Below are 17,515 nucleotides of genomic sequence, written 5' to 3'. Positions count from 1 at the left end.
CTGCTTTTCTGTTTAAAACAGCCAATTCATCTAACCACAATACCACATATTGCCTGACAAACTTTTGTAATCTTACAAAACAAAAATCAGCTTGAATATCATTAGAAGCAAGAACTGTGGTTTTACTTTCCTCCTCTAGTCTAGTAGAAAGTCTAAACAAGTCTCTTGTTTTATATCAAAACTCAAATCTATGAGTTTTACCCTCCTAAAAAGCCAGAAATCCAGAACAAATTCTGGCTTTTAGATTTTGGCTTTATCAGAAAAGTAAATAGGGATCACAGGGATTCCAGTTTGGAAGCATCATTAATCAATACATAGATGATTTCCTGGTTTTGTTACTTCTCTCACTGATTATAATAACAAAGTAAAAATAAATTAGATAGGATACACTTGAGCACTTGCTTATTCCTGATAAATGGAAGAAGACTGTCATGGCAAAAGATGATATATGAAAAAAAGATCCCTGGAAAACTACAAGGCTCCTTTCATATGCAGATATTTTCCTGAATAAAGGATTTGCAACAGAATGAAAAATAGCAGTCTGCACTGTTTAGAATCTCATCCATTCTGCTCTACCAGATCACATCAGCCCAAACCAATGAGAAACAAGGGCTTTAATCAGTAGTTCTAGTTACCATAGTGATGAGTACTGTATAAAATCTAGATACAAAATTGCAATTAGCATTTCTGCAAAGGAAAATTGGCAGAAGGTGAATTGTACCAAGCCCAGCTGTTTATAATGCCTATTATTTTTTTTATTCAACAGCTGGTGAACACAATTGTCTCAACTAAAATATGGTTGGCTAGTTTGAGGCTATTTGAGTAATGGGAACCCCGATACTGTAATTTACAATTCAGTGTGTTGTGCAAATCCAGAAAACTGGATTGAGTACACCATGGTTCTGTTAATTTGGATGCAAACATCCTAATGGTGGAGAACTGGGATTTATAATTTTGGTTGAACTGCTTGACATTATTAGGTGACTGCAGAGAGGAGCAAAAGATAATGTCATGATACCACTTATGTACCACCATCAGATGTCATTCTGTGACTGTTTATATAATTATTTCATTTGAATAATATCGTGCATATTTTTTGCATTACTATGGTTTGTAACAGGTGCCTATGTGAAGTTATTAATCAAAGGTAATTGAGGTGGAACTGAAAGATATTCACTCAAGTTTTGAAGTTCTTGGGAGTGATGTAACTACATAGGATGCTATTCCTTTATTACGAAAAAAAAAGCACTGTCAAACTTTCACTTTCAGTTCAAGCAGTATTTAAGAGCTATACAGGTAATCCACATATCAGTTGACTTGAGACCTAGATACGCGTGGGTTGCCTATTACTAAAAATGGTGGACAGTGTTCTCCTTCCTCTAGCCACTGAACTGCTGAAGCCGCACAATGCTTTCAGGAGCCGCTGAAGCTGCACATTTTTTATATACAGCCTGTTTTTAGCAGTTCCAGAAAGCATTACATGGCTTTAGCATTTTGTTGGCTCAAGGAATGACAATGCCATCCGCCATTTTTAGTAATAGACCATCCATTTGTAAGTACAAGTTCTGACATACATACAAATCTGAGTGTTATGAATAGAATATCTTCTTAACCCAGGGACTGCCTCTATGTATATTTTATGAACTTGGAGATGCTGTAATATTTAACCAAATCACTATTTTGACAACTACAGAACCTTTAAATATTTGAAAGCTGTTTCATGGATAAATTTATCATCGTTACTAACCCTTCTGAAATTTTTTTTTTTTTTTTTGGGTGGGGGTGGTAAGAAACCAGTAGGTTTTTTTAAAAGGCCTTTTTGAGGCAACATTTTTAGAAGCTATTCTTTCTTATGGTATATGAAGTTACTGTATCAAGTACAAATTGGCAGTATTTTCTACCTAATGAAGACTCATTAGCACATTTTTATGATACCTTCCTAAAATGAAACACATATTCTTTTGATTTGTCTTATATAGACAGTCATTCATAAATAGAATCTCTTATGGTCAATGGATAGATTTTAACGAAGAAAAAGTGTTTGATCCGTTGTATTTAATATAACTTGACTGTTTTATTTACAATGGCTATGGTTAACAATGTAGTGAGGCATCAATCTTTACAATCTAGGAGATTGATTACAATCTCCTAGAAATATATTCTTTGAAATGTAGAGCTGTACTCCTGATATCTGACTGGTATTATGATCCAGCAATGTTAGCACCCATTTTAAATGCTAATATAGGTAGCCCTTGACTTACAACCATTCATTTAGTGATCATTGTTAGTTACGATGGCACTGAAAAAGTGACTTATGACTGTTTTTCACACCATTGTGGCATCTCCACAATCACGTGATTGAAATTCACTTGGTAACTGGCATGTATTTATGGCGGTTTCAAAGTTCTGGGGTCATGTGATCACCTCTTGCAACCTTCTGACAAGCAAAGTCAAGGGGGAGGCCATATTCACTTAACTACCATTAACAACCATAAACACAATTTCAGTGATTTACTTAACAACTGTCTTGCTTAGCAGTGGAAATTTTGATCTCAATTGTGGTCTAAGTGGAGGACTACCTATAATATTAAGTGATAATCAGAAATTAGCCAACATCCTGCCAGGACATATTTTAGCTTTTTTTTCCAACCCCACTTTTAAAGACTAGAAGTCTTTTAACTAAGCTACCAGATAATTAAAGGACTCTGATAATACAGACATTTACAGGAATAACATAGTGAAACATCTATAAAGTTGTTACATAGAGGGAGGGGGGAATCCACCTAACAACCACAATGCTAAATACTTTATTAAAAGCAAAAGGTTTTATATCAGTGTTATATCACATAGTGATTTTTATAGCTAAGATGCCCCACTACTTTTACACATATATTTTAGTATCTGTTCACGTAATGATGATCTAATATCTTCATTCAAATCAGAGCAAAAACCACTTGATTATTTTCCAATTACATTTTAATACTCTTAGCAGGAAACTCTCAGAACACACCATCAGAGCAAACAGAATTACATATTGAATTTTGTAGCATGTTAATGCTGCAAGTTGGTAGTCAAATATCAGCAAATCAATATTTGAAGCAAGGTCTGTCAAGAATCACACTTCTCTTCCTTTATGACCAGCCCACCTAGCAATCAAGGGGAGCCGTTAGAAAATCCTAACATAAAAATGTTTACTAAGCAGCAAATCTACCATCTTTCCAATGAGCATTTTACGTCAAACAATAACGACACAGGGCAACCAGCAATTAACGCAATACTTTTTATTACAATTTGGGCAACAAGAGTAGGAGACCGAGGAGAAAAGTGCAGGTATTTACATATCCAGTTTTGAGATCTCCCTTCATACAGAAACGTAGGCGTACACGCAAACATACATGCATACAAACACACACGGATTACTAGCCACTGCATCGGGTTTCGGAAAACGGTGGCGAAAACATTCCCCCTCTCCAATATTATCTTTGACTCTCTACTTCCATGGGGCAAATGGGATAAATCCAGAAGATGCATCCGGCCCAATCCTGGTTTTACACCCTTCCCTTTCTCTTCCTCTCCACTCACTCTTTGCGTAAAGGAAATGGGAATTTAATAAGAATAATAATAATAAAAAAAACAACCCCGGGTCGGCTTCCTTTTGCATTCCGGGCCTCCGCCCCGGGAAGCAAATCAGTGCCCACACCTTGCAGGCCTTGCTGAGTAAGAAGCAGCCATGGGGTTGGGAAGAAAGGCCCGGTGGGTTGATGGGGGGGGGGGGGAAGCGGGAAAAGAGAGAGAGAGAGAGAGACTTCGCCCCCGGTGCTACGGCCGCCTCTTTTCCTCCCGCGCCCCCCCACCTCTCCAAAAGCAGCCGGGAAATGCTCCTTGCGCGCGGCCTACGGCTCGCACCTTTCCCAAAGCCAGGCCGGAAATTCCCGCAGCTGGCGGAATAAGCCAGTGTGGAGCGAGACTCGGAGCCCCAAGGCCCGCTTGTCCCCGCACGGCTTCGCCTTCCCTCCCTCCCTCCCCGCAGACGGGCCCGCGCACCTTCTTAATGTTGTAGAGGCGAGTCAGCATGCCGACGCCGCGGTCGTTGAGGATGGTCAGCTTCTCGGCCAGCTTCTGCTGGCTGGGCTGCAGCACCGAGCGCGACATCCTGGGAGAAGAGAGGAGACGCGGCCGAGGCTGCGGCTGCTTGCGGGGAAAGCGGCTCGGCGCTGCCCTGATGGATTCCCCCCTCCCCACTCCTCCTGCCTCCGCCAACCCCCGCCCGTCAAGCAGCCCGGGCCGCGCTCACAGCGCCTCCATCTCTCCCGCTCGCTCCGGCCGCCTCCGCCACCCGCGCCGGGTTTTTTTCTCCCCCCCTCCACTTCCACCGGCGCTCCTCCCAATCTGGGTCTTCGCTAGGCGTGGCGGTGGCGGTGGCGGCGGCGGCGACAGCACTAGCAACAGCAGCGGAGGCTCTCTCGCCCGGCCGCTGCCCACAGAGAGGCCGGGCTCCTCCGCCCCACGTGATGCGCCTCTCTGCTGCCCCTCCAGGGTGGGAACCCGGCATAGGAGTTTCCATTTCGTTGGCGCGCGAGAAGAGGAATAATAATAATAATAATAATAATGATAATAATAATAATAATAATAATAATAATAATAATAATAATAATAATAATAATAATAATAATAGTAATAGTAATAACAGTAATAACAGTAATAACAGTAATAACAGTAATAACAGTAATAATAACAGTAATAATAACAGTAATAATAATAACTACAACAACAATAATTACAACAATAATAACACAATAATAATAACAATAATAATAATTTGGTCTTGGTCCACAACACACCTGACATAACAATAGTTGAAAAGAAAAAAGTATGGTTCATTGACATTGCAATACCTGATGATGCACGGATTGAAGATAAGCAGCAAGAAAAAAATCACAAAGTACCGGGACTTACAAATTGAAGTTGAGCGACTGTGGAAAAAGAAATCGTGTGTTGTCCTGATTGTAATTGGAGCCCTTGGAGCAATACCCAAAGGGCTACCCCGCTATTTAGAAATTCTAAATTTACTGGACTTGAACATTTTGACTTTACAAAAAACCACCTTCCTTGGTACAGCTTACATCCTCCAATGATACCTTAACAGTTCCTAGGTCCTTGGTTAGGACTCGAGCTGCTGAGCTATTAACCAGCCTCAAAGCCTGTGAATCTCACTAAAGATTAACCAACAACAACAACAACAACAACAACAATGTGGTACCTGGAGACAGCAGAATAAAAGAACAAGAACTGGGGAAATCACAAAATGCCAAGACCTGCAAAGAGAAGTAGAACGACCGTGGGGGAAAAGAAAGCGAAGACGGTACAAGTAGTAATAGGCACCTGGTGTGCAATTCCAGAACATCTGGAGCACCGTATGAATACCGTCGTCGGCATTGACAAAATTACCAACGCTCAATTTCAAAAGGCGGCTTTACTGGGAACAGCTGACATCCTACAACCGCTTTTACCCCAGTTCTTTCTCTTTTACCTTTACCAACTATTAAAATCTGTCTATCCCAGGTCTTTGGGAAGGATTTGATAGGTGGATAAAAAATGCCAATCCAGTATAAACATCTGGCTGGCTGTGTGAGGAACCATAATAATAATAATAATTGCTACCATTATTGACTGCAAAAATCTAGAGGATTAAGGAATAGCAGCAATTTTAACTCAATATGGGTTGGGATTTTTTGTAGCCCAGATTTGGTTGCCGAGGTAGTAATAAGTAGCAAATCTAAGTCCTTCAGCAGCCCATTCTGAAGTTGGGAAGCACAGCTCTCCTTTTTAGATAAATTCTCTCCTCTCCTCTAATTTAGTATGCTAACCCTTTTTTTCAATCTCCTTCCACTGCTGGGTTTTTCCAGCAGTATTGACTGCAATTTCTGTAATCCCCATAACACAGGGGACCATTGTTGGCTGAATTATGACAATATTCTCAATGGAGTTGGAAAGATGCCCCTCTTGACAGGAAACTTGGTTCTCAATGCAAAACCACACTAAGGGTGTAATATTTATGAAGGCAAACCTTCATATGCATATATACATTTATTTATCCCATACATCTATATATGTTGGATCCATTTATTAGCTGCACTAACTATTTGGGAAATTAATACTTGAATAAAAGTAGAATAATGACTAAGTTGGGCTGTTGTAGAAGAAACCCAGGTTCAAATCATTAGGATGTGGCACTCATTGGTTGATTGTGAATTAATCATCCAAAGCTATCTGAATAAAATAAGGAGACATCCCCTGCCATTCCACCTTGACATCCTAGAGACTGAGGTGAAAATTCCATAACGAATGCAAGGAAATGGTTCACTTCACCTATATCTACTCCACGTCTGTGCTATGTAGTCTTTAAATTTGACGGTGCAGTTGGGTTTGCTTGGAATAACATCTAGATCCATGATGGCGAACCTATGGTATGCATGCCGGAAGTGGCACACAGAGCCATCTCTCTGGGTACACAAGCCACCGCCCGTTGCTCTTCTGGGTTCCAGCGCGCTGGCCAACTGGTCTTCACATGCGCAGGAGTGCTGGAAACTGGAAGAGCAGCCCCCCGGTGCGCATGTGCATGTGCATGCTGGGAAGATGGTCTTCCAGGTTTTGGTGCGTGCATGTGCACCAGAAGATCAGGTGGCCAGTGCGCATGCACGCACCAAAAACCGGAAGACCATCTTCCTGGCACATGCATGCGCACCGGGCAGCTGCTCTTCTGGTTTCTGGCATGCTTGTGCATGCACATGCGCACGCTCCCATTTTGGCACTTGGTGCCGAAAAGGTTCGCCAACACTGATCTAGATTAAAGGAATCCAAAATAATATTCATAGCTGCCCATATAAGTTAAGTTAAATAAAATTTGAGTATGGCTCATAAACCCTCAGCTGTGGCACAAACATATCCTCATAACTGTTTTTATGCAATCTCCATGATATTGCCTTTGCCTTATCCCCAACCCACAGCTGAGAGTTTAAAGCATCCTTAGCTGTTCCAGGTGACCCAAAAGTTTTCTTTTCTTATTCTGCTCTGGACAGGATTTAGCATGCTTGTCAATCATTTGTTTAAGGATATGGTCAGGAGCTGGGATTTACCCCATTTCTGAATGCTGCTTCAGGTTGCTGCAATTACAGCCTCTTTTGGAAAGAAATACATGTAGTGGGATTAAACTTGAAAGGACATGTTTATTAAGGTTTCTTCCTTATCTTGTCAAGGGAAGGTGGCCAGTGTTAAGCTCCCAATCCAGGCAATTCAGCTGCTCATCTTTTCCAAATAATAAGATAAAGAACAATTGATGAAATATTCCTTCCATTGTCTTATTCCTTGGTAGCCATGGAGAATGAGCTTGCTTATATGTGCATACTCTCCAGATACTCCTAATCCTACCTGATGCTTCTTATGAAAAAAACCACTGACCCAGTGATTTCCTAACATCAAGTAAATGGAAGACTGGGCTTACAAATTCGAAAATAAAAATAATTATCCACAATAGTTATGTCAAGATTTGACATGTTACAGATAGGATTAAAAATTCTTGCTTTGCCTAATCCCCTTTATGACCCATTTCATACTCATCTCCCGCAACAAACAGGTTCACTTTAACCTATCCAATACTTCTGGTTGTAGTTAACCTGAGACATCTAAATTAAGGTAAACTAAAGGTAAAATCCTTCAAGTCAAGCTCAGTTTCTACTGATTTCATCAATGCATCATTTTTTGGCAGTAATGCAGGAATGATTTGCCATTGTTTTAAAATATTTTTTTTTTTAATTTTCCAATCCTGCCAATATTCCTGATAATACATAGTGGTCTAATTACTAACTAGGTCATGCTTAGCTTTCACACCCATACAAAAAACAATGGCTATAAAATATGGTTTCATTGCTTCCTCTTAATCACATTTAATCACAAAATCCAAGTTCAAATACTACAGTAATTGACCTACGTTAAGCAATTTCTAATACTGGGTTTCAATTCATTCTACTTAGTTTACTAGAGTTTGAGTAGATTTCACTGATCTTGTTGAATAAAATCTTAAGCTTGCTTTCCTTATAAATTGCAATACAGTAATATAATCCCTTTTTGGTATAAGGTTTTCCTATTCACTCAGCTGTTTATACTCAACAAAATATTTTTTTAGTCAACTTTGAAGCATTGCCAAAATATTTATCATTTTATAACTAAATCAGAAATACTCTACTACTTGCATTCTTTCAGAAAATCTCTGGGTGAGAATTTCAAGCACCTACATGTCTTTAAGGTATTCTTATTTGTTAATAACAAACTCCCAGTGTTTATCCTGTTTGTACAAGTACCAATTATGCAACAGCTTCTCTGGGCTTCTGAATTCTCTTACAGATGTAGATTTTCTCATAAACCACATTCCTCTTGGGGATGAAGTGGATATCAGACTTGGCCAGAACAGTCTTACAATTTTTTTTTACATTCCTGTTTAGTAAAGATAAAGGATTTATAAATATTGTTGGCGCTATTTCCTATGAAATAAATGAATAGAGTTTCACTTCACGACATGAATTTTTTGGCTATGGATAGTAAACATTCCTCCCACTTCCCGCCCCCCCCCTCCAAATTCAAGACACATTGTACATTAATGAAATATTTTGTAGGGAATGATGTTGGCTAGAAATTTGTATACAGGTAGTCCTCCACTTACCATCATAATCGAGCCCAAAATTTATGTTGCTAAGTGAGAAATTTGTTACATGAGTTTGCCATTTTATGACCTTTCTAGCAAAAATAATAAAACTTTATAAAGTCAAACACTAGGGAACAGATACCCCCTCCATGTAGCTCCAAAGGTTCAAGTACCAGTACCTGATGAAAGAATCAGGTCAGGACCTTGTAAAGCCTGTCAGGATTGGGGACAACCATTTTTTTCAATGGGAGGAGGAAAGCTACCTATTCCACTGGGAAAGTATTATGTGAGAAAAGGCATGCTTTCTGGGTCTGAGACAGTGGTACTCTTTAATTGATGGAACCTATAACATGCCAGCCTATTGGATCTTAAAGAAAGGTCTCTCAAATGGTCTCACAACTATCTAGGTCTTATGGCATTAAGGGCTTTTTAGGTGACTATGAGCATCTTGAACTGTACCAGAAGTCTAGTGGTAACCTGTGAAGTTCCTGAAGTAGTGTTATTACATGGATGTACCAAGATGCACCCAAAACTACGGTATTCACATTCCTATGTTTTGGACGGCTGTAGTCCCCAAGGTATTACATTATTATGTAGATGTAGTTGTTATGACTTTGAAATTAAAAACTGATCTAAGGCTACAGGAAGGAAGAGAGAATATCAGGTTCTCTTTTTGAAAATATGAACTGTGATTAAATCTGGTATAAATTCAGAATATAAATTTCAGCTGCAATGAGAGATTAGACAAGAAGTCCTCAAATTACCAATTCTTGAAGATTCCTCTTCTAGAATCAGGTGGAGGGGAGGAGGTATCATATCCAGCAAGTGTGAACCCTGATAGAGTAAAAGAAATCTCAAATTCCTCTCCGAGAAGATATCTGGATCTAAAATATCCTGCTGCTTGGAGTAGTATCTTGGTAGTTATAATTACCAGCATGTATTTTCACTGTACAAGCTTCACAGTTACATTTTATGCAATTTGGAACTTTGGTTACATTAGATAAAAAGCAAGCCAGCATCAACTTTTATTTTATTTTCTATTTTTTTTCTACAGGAGAAAAAGATACTTTAAGTCACAGATTGTGATGACCTGCTTTATATTTTAAATTCCTTTGGCACATGTTATATGTTTTTTAAAAATTCCTTTGAATGTTTGGCATCTGATTACATAGAGTAAAAGGGATTTTTACATTCTATCTTTTCCTTTTAAAAACATTTGATTCTGCTAGTCATATAATCATAATACTGGTTCAACAGTACAGAGCAAAGAGATTGTTCCATAGAATTGATTTCCTTTACATCATTTTTAAAAGTTTACTTGCCAGCTATGACAACAGCATACGGGATCCCTATTTCTTTCCCCTGCAATTAGAGGGAAGATGCCAGGTGAGGATTTTCCTAGAAAATACATGCTGGTTGGTTGGTTAATTCTGAGACTGCTGATGGATGGAAGAAAACACTATTTTGTTCCTCAGCCTGTTCCCAAGTGCAATGTTTAAAAGTCCAGTACATTTCTCTCTCTAGGAGGAGAGGGGCTGAGGGAATCTCCTGAGTATCTGTGCTAGAAAGAGCATGAATTCCATTGAAGATGTACATTCAGCATCTGTAAATATCCACTCTGGACTGGCAAGAAAGGTTAGTGAGTGCTGTGAAAGTTGACGATCTGCTTATGATGCCATCATCATCATCATCATCATCATCATCATCATCATCATCATCACATCATTATCTCTTTTATTCATTAAACATGAAACTCAAGTCAACTGAACATTTAAAAATGTGTCACAAATATGATTGACTGGTGCTAATGGTTGATATGGGTTGCTGCCAGCGCCCTAGGTATCAATCAAGTATCTTCTTAAAATATATGATGTTCCGAGTAGCACAGTTTTTTGCAGTTCTGCTGGTGTTATTGCAGGAAGCTGCAATTTCTTGATGTGTTTTGTAAAATTCTTGGCCATGGTACCAAGTGCCCCGATGACAATGGGTATCACTGTTACATGTTTCATCCATAGCCATGGAGTTTCGATGGCCAGGTTGCAATATTTTGTGATTTTTTCCAGTTCTTTTTCTTTGACTCTGGCATCTCCTGGTACAGCGATATCGATAAACTGTACACTTCAGCCCTCAACAACTGTGATATCTGGCGTGTTATGTTCCAAATGACGATCCACACCAGATATCATGGTTGTCATGGTTGTTATCATCATCATCATCATCATCATCATCATCATCATCATCCAAGTTATTTATATGCCACTTTTATTATTTTCTGAAAATATTCCTCCTGTTTTATCCACAACCACCCTGTGAGGAGAGTTGTGCTGAGAGAGAGTGGGACCAGCCCAAAGTCACCAGCTGGCTTTCATGCCTAACACAGGACTAGAACTCACATCCTCCTGGTTTCTAAAGCCAACACCTTAACCACTACACCAAACTGGCTCTAGGTTTGTATGTTTGTATGGGAATATCTCTGAATATTTAAGCACAAGGCCCAACAACTCTCTCTCCAGCCACAGTCTTTGCAGTAAATATGCATGGAAACCCAAAAGCATTTTAAAGAGATCATTGTATTGTATTTATGATATATAAGTACTCTAGTCGGCCTTAATAATAATTGCACCTTATTGTGACATTGGGATCACTGGAATTTGGAATCAACTGAGTTGTAGCAATGGCTTGCTCATACCGTGTTTTCCCAAAAATAAGACCCTGTCTTATATTTTTTTGAACTCCAAAATAAGCGCTTAGCTTTATTTTCCAGGAGGTCTTATTATTTTGGGGCACGTGGAGCAAGATGGGGCTCTTCTTGCCATCTTACCTGATTTCCAGCTTTGCATTTAAATATTTTCGGGGAGGGCTTATTTTCAGGGGGAGGCTTATTTTAGCGCATGCACTCAAAAGCCCAATTGGGCTTATTATCAGGGGATGTCTTATTTTTGCGGAAACAGGGTATTGCTGAGGCAATGTAGAATGAAGGCTGCCTCAGCAACTAATTTTAGAGAACATATGTTTACCTACTCTGGTTGACCAAATATAAATGTGAGATAAAAATGTAATGGTAAAAATTGTAGGATAGACTTGTTTAATTTCTACCATTACATTTTTATCTCACATTTATATTTGGTCAGCTCAAGATGGCATGAAGAGCCAGTTTGGTGTAGTGGTTAAGGAGCTGGCTTACAAACCAGGAGACAGTGAGTTCTAGTTCCATCTAAGGCAATGAAAGTTGGCTGGGTAACTTTGGGCCAGTCACTCTCTTTCAGCTCAACCCTCCTCACAGGGTGGTTGTTACGGGTAAAATAGAAGGAGAAAAAAGTATTTGACACGTCTGCTGCCTTGAGTTCCTAATAAAGTAATAAAGGCAGGATAAAAATCTGAATAAATAATTAAAATAAAAATGATGGGGGTAACTGTTCTGGACTGAGGAATGAGGTCTGTGGAGAAGTGAGCCATAATTGATCCCCATTTCCATTGGGCCCATAGTCAAAGCTGATCTCTGTTGCTGTTTGTGCATTCAGCGATACAAATACTGTGCTGCACATACTACTTTTTCCTAACTGTAGTATGTTTTCTCTGACCCCCAGATCCAACTGCTCTACATTTCACACTTGTCATTTTCTTTTTAAGTCTCTACTAGTCAGCTCTAAGGAAGCCCTACTTCTATGAACATAGTTACCCAGGTTAGATAGACCTGACTCAATACATGGCCATTTCATATATTTCACTCCTAAAATCAGGTGTATTTTGACTTTTGGTTGTAATACGATAAGGAGGGTGTTGCTGAACTTGACTCCTGGTGATTACATAGCTATAATTTTTCTTGGTATGATGCAGAAGCAGTTTGCCCATTGCCGTTTTTACAGTCCAATCTAATCTTGCATTTGCTGGTGGTCTCTTCTCCAAACAAAGCTTTCACTTATTCATCCTTCCCTCTTAAAAGTGGGAGAAGCACTTGGAGAAAAATAAGGGACAACTAGGGGAGAAAAGAAGGAACACGAGGGAATATCTGTGAACATTTGAGCACAGGCCCAACATCTCTCCCTCTTTCTCTCTCTCTCCAGCCAGTCTTTATTCTATGTGCTATACACTGAAACCCAAGAGCATTTTTAAAAGGCCGTGCATTGTTTTATATTGCTTTTGCTGGAATTTTTTGTGACATCTGCCGCCCCTTATTTTCCCTATATTTTCCTTTGTCCAGTAATCTTTCAGGTAGTCCTTGACTTACAACCACAATTGAGCCCAAAATTTATGTTGCTAAGCAAAACATTTGTTAAGGGAATTTTGTCCCATTTTACAACCTCTCTTGTCACAGTTGTTAAGTGAATGACTGCAGCTGTTAAGCTAGTAACATGGTTGTTATGCGAATCTAGCTTCCCCATTGACTTTGCTTGTAAGAAGATCACAAAAGGTGATCACATGATCCCCCGGACATTGCAACCCTCATAAATATGAACCGGTTGCCAAACATCTGAATTTTGATTGAGTAACCATGGGGATGCTGCAACGGTCATAAATGTGAAAAAGGGTCATAACTCACTTTTTTCCGTGCCGTTGTAACTTTGAACAGTCACTAAATGAACTGTTGTAAGTCGAGGACTACCTGTATACATTTTGCAAACATTGATTTTGTTTAGGAGTTTCTCATAAAATTTTTACAACATGCTTGATACGTGGGCGTATAGCTATCCTTGAATTGGCATAAGGCTTTTTAAAACTTCTGTAATTTGATATTACAGAAATTACAGAAATCCAAAGCATCTTCTTTTCTGTTTTCCTAGCATTGGGCAGAAGGTAGAAGTCCTGCCTGCAAAGTCTAAGAACACCTTGGCTGGGAAGACTGGGTAGACTCCAGAGAGGCTGGTTTGGTGGAGAATAAGATGGGAACACTGCCAGGATGTGCTTCCGTCTCCTCCTTACTTCCTCCTTTTCTTCTCTACCTCCCAGAGAAGCAATGGAACAAACTGGGTAGACGAGTCTAGCAATAAGGTACAAACAGTGGAAATTCAGGATCAGACAGTACCAAAATAACTTCTGTAGGAGAGGAGAAATTAAAGCACAAACCACACTATTGAAGCAGCTGGAGGATGAACAATTATTTCCTATCTTGTATGGAAATGTCTGGGTTTGGCTTTTTTATTCAAAGCTCCTCGGGAAAATCTTAATTGTGGAAATATTTAAAAAACAACAACACACACACACACTATAAGTAGTAGTCACAGACACACACACACCCCCGCCGAAAAAAAAAAGCAGCATGGATCATTTACTGAAAAGTTTGGAGAATTAACAGGTCTTAAGTTAAAAGTTTCATTTACCTTAATACAGATAGTTCTTGACTTATGACCATGATTGGGAACAGAATTTCTGTGGCTAAGTGAGGCGGCTGTTAAGTGAGCTGCACCCAATTTTCCGACCTTTTTTGCCATGTTTGTTAAGTGAATCATATGGTTGTTAAGCAAATCTGGCTTTCCGCGTTGACTTGGCTTGTTGGAAGACAGGCTGGTTAAGGTCGCAAATAGCAATCCCAGGACTTTTAGATGCTGCAACCATCATAATTACATGCCAATTGTCACTTTGAATCACGTGGCCATGGGAATGCTGTATCCATGGGACACCAGTTGTGTCACTTTTTTCAGTATCATTGTAACTTTGAATGGTCACTAAACAAATGGTTGGAAGTTGTGGACTGCCAGTGAGGGCTGCATTCACCCAAATATAAATGATCTGGCATGGCGTACTGAGCAAGAAATAATGGGCTCCTAATGAACTTACATGACAGAGAAGAGTGAGATAGAGATGAATGTTAGTTATAGTCACCTCTCTGTTTCTCACTTCTTTATGCATGTGTACATGTGCATCAGAGGAGCCGAGAATCGACAATATGAGCACCCCCGCTCGCTTCACTCGTGCACACGCACCTTGCACACATAAGTGCTGCATCAGAAACACAGCGATTGTATAGGACAGTATAGTTTCGATGCACGCACGCCTTAAGCACATGTGCGCTGTGTCAAAAACATGGCGATTGTATAAGACAGGATAGCACCAAGACGGGTGGGCAGGCTCAGCCACTGGCCGTAACTACCGGTTCGCCAGAACCAGTCCAAACCGGATGAATCCCACCCCTGATGTGCATGCATGTATGCACCCACCTCTTCTCATATACACACCCAGTCAATCCATCCAATCCAATCCAATCCAACCCAACCCAACCCAACCCAACCCAACCCAACCCAACCCAACCCATCTCTTCTTGGCCCTTCTCTCCTAGTTTTATTCTCCAGGTTTTCAGATTTGTCTCTTTATCTCTCCTACTCATGCTAAGCTCTCATCTGCTTCTCCTCCACATCCAGGTCAACCCTCACTAATTCACTGAGTGCCGTGCCTCCAGTTGCCACGATTGTTTCAAGAAAAAAAAAAGTGAGAGATGTGGGGAAGAAGCAGGTGTACTTGTGAGCTAACATTTCTATAGCAGTTCTTGGTACTATGCTCCATAGTTTTACTTTGGAGCTCTTCTATGCACCCCTCTATTGGCATTTTTCTTGATGTTGTTATGGTAGCAGCAGAAGCTGATAAGCAACCCAGCAGACACTGCAAAGAGGACAAGACTTTGTTTCGTGAGTGATGTACATATGAACTAGGAGATCAAAGGAGTGTGCCAAATACAGCCTCACCCTGAAAGCTGCTAAGCTGCTTTAGCAGCTGTTCCCCATTCAGGGCTAGAAATCCATATGTGCACCTGCCTGTTGATCTCTTTTCTATTTTCCTAGCAACCGTGGCTGCCATGGCAGAAACAAGAATGTTGGAGTTGGGGAGGGAGACAATAAAAGAGTTGGAGTGTGTTGAATTTTCTTGAGAAATAAAGTCTATACTGTAAAAGGATGCATGCCACCTCGGAAAAGCTCTAATTTTGGACAAGGACAGCATTGGGCATGCAGGTCTTGTCTTGTTTTTGCCTGGTTTAAATATTTGACACTTTGAATGTTGACACTTCCCTAAGATGAGTGTTCTTTAACAAGGGTGCTGTCACTGAAAAGTTTCTAATGATGGACTGGAATGAACTTTTGTTGAAAGAAGCAAAAATGGATGTGTCTCAGAGTGCTTTTCTGCCCACTTTGTTGAATAGAAGTGAGAGTTAGGTATGTCAGAAGAAATATAAATACTGTATTTTTCGGAATATAAGACGCACCGGAGTATAAGACACACCTTAGTTTTGGGGGAGGAAAATAAGAAAAAAGCTGATTGGCATGTGGATCAGCCTCCCAGAATACCACCAATCAGCTGTTCCCAGAGGTGAATTTTAGCAACAGGTTCCTTGTTGTGAGCTCTGTGCCTTGCCTTTTTTTCTGCCTCTGAAACTTCTGAAACTCTGTTTCAGAAAAAACTTTTTCCTGCCTCTGAAAGCCTCCGAAACAGAGCTTCAGAAAAAAAAGCCTCTGAAGCTCTGTTTGGGGAATTTTTTTCCTGAAGCTCTGTTTGGGGCTTTTTTTCTGAAGCTTCGTTTCTGATACTTTTTTCAGCCTCTGAAACCTCCGTTTTGAGAAGCTGGGTGGGGCTACATTCAGAGTATAAGACGCACCGAGATTTTTATTCTCTTTTTTTTGGGGAGAAAGGTGCGTTTTATACTCCAAAAAATACAGTAATTTGAGTGCAGTGGGAAGGAGGCGCTTAAGAAAAAGGTGTGCTAAACCGGATCCAATATAGATAAAATAGGTAATTCAGGGCTGAACGCTTGGTGTTCTTCAGATTGATTGTTTTCCTGCAACCAGTTACTGGATCCTTGCATGAATGTACAATGAGTACAAAAGACAATGACCAGTAATGAAGTAAGTTGAGGTGGTTTCTTTCGTCTTTTGGAGAAAATGAATGAGGATCGAATGACAAAAGAAATGCACATAGGAAGATGAAAGGAAGATGAAGACTGAGAAGGTCATGACTGGATTGAGTTGCTAAAATTTTCACAAGGGACAGAGGAGAAGGTTCAAGAACACATTTTAAATATCTCTAATTTATAATTCAGGCAATTCTCACATTGCAAAAAACATATTACTACTACTAAATAGGAATAATAAATCCTATAAATAGGATAAGGAAATCTCTATGATTGTAGCAAAATTTTGTACAATCACTATGACAGAAGCTTTGGTTCTAATAATTTTCTCAGATGAATTTAGTTTGGGTATTAATAGGCTTTTATTGGAAAGATGTTCTCTCGCTTTCTCATGTATGTATCTATGTATGTATATATGCATGTATGTCTTCTGTTTATTTGGTCTATGACTGAGCATTTTAATAAACTAAATGAAAGAACAAAAGTAAATGAACTAGTGTGCAGATGTGGTAAAAGGAAGGATGGAAAGAAATGTATGGAGTTAATTACTGGTGTTTGTGTAAACTATTTTTTTCTGTTTCCTTTTCTTTTTACTATTTCATGCTTTCAATTTCTTTTGGTAATTACTTTCAACTCCCTTTCTGTGTTTTACATCATGCTGTTTACTCTTACTGAGCACAGTGCAATGGGTATGTTTCTGTTATAGAGGTATGCTTCCGAAGAGAAAGCAACGATAAATGTCCTGTCTTTAAATCCCTTTTTGCCAAAGTAACATCAGATTAAAAGGAGGAAAAATGATGTAAAATGTATTACTTGGCCACATTCACAAAATATTTTTTTTTCCCAATTACTCCTAAGGCCACCAAAATGAGGGATTAGGAAAAAAATGTATATGTACAGAGACAGGTTCATGTAGATTGGCCTCACCTATAAAACCTGTGAACCTTGGAGTATCATGACTAGAAGGACACAAAGGAGAATTT

At 39.6% G+C, this 17,515-nt stretch overlaps 1 protein-coding gene across 1 annotated transcript in view; it reads right to left on the bottom strand.

Moving 5' to 3' along the window:
- Nucleotides 1–4,195, bottom strand: part of NCKAP1 (NCK associated protein 1) — a 76,270-nt gene extending 72,075 nt beyond the window's left edge. The window contains exon 1 of the mRNA XM_070956867.1: nucleotides 4,045–4,195. Coding sequence (XP_070812968.1) covers nucleotides 4,045–4,152 — 108 coding nt within the window. The 5' untranslated portion in view covers nucleotides 4,153–4,195. The remainder of the gene's footprint in view (nucleotides 1–4,044) is intronic.
- Nucleotides 4,196–17,515: the final 13,320 nt, after the last annotated feature.

Source organism: Pituophis catenifer, unplaced genomic scaffold (assembly GCF_029215685.1).
Source record: "Pituophis catenifer annectens isolate HBS135680 unplaced genomic scaffold, rPitCat1.0.hap2 SCAF_1, whole genome shotgun sequence".
NCBI lineage: Eukaryota > Metazoa > Chordata > Lepidosauria > Squamata > Colubridae > Pituophis > Pituophis catenifer.
Note: the sequence above shows the minus strand (reverse complement) of the source record. Positions and strands in the feature narration are given on the sequence as shown.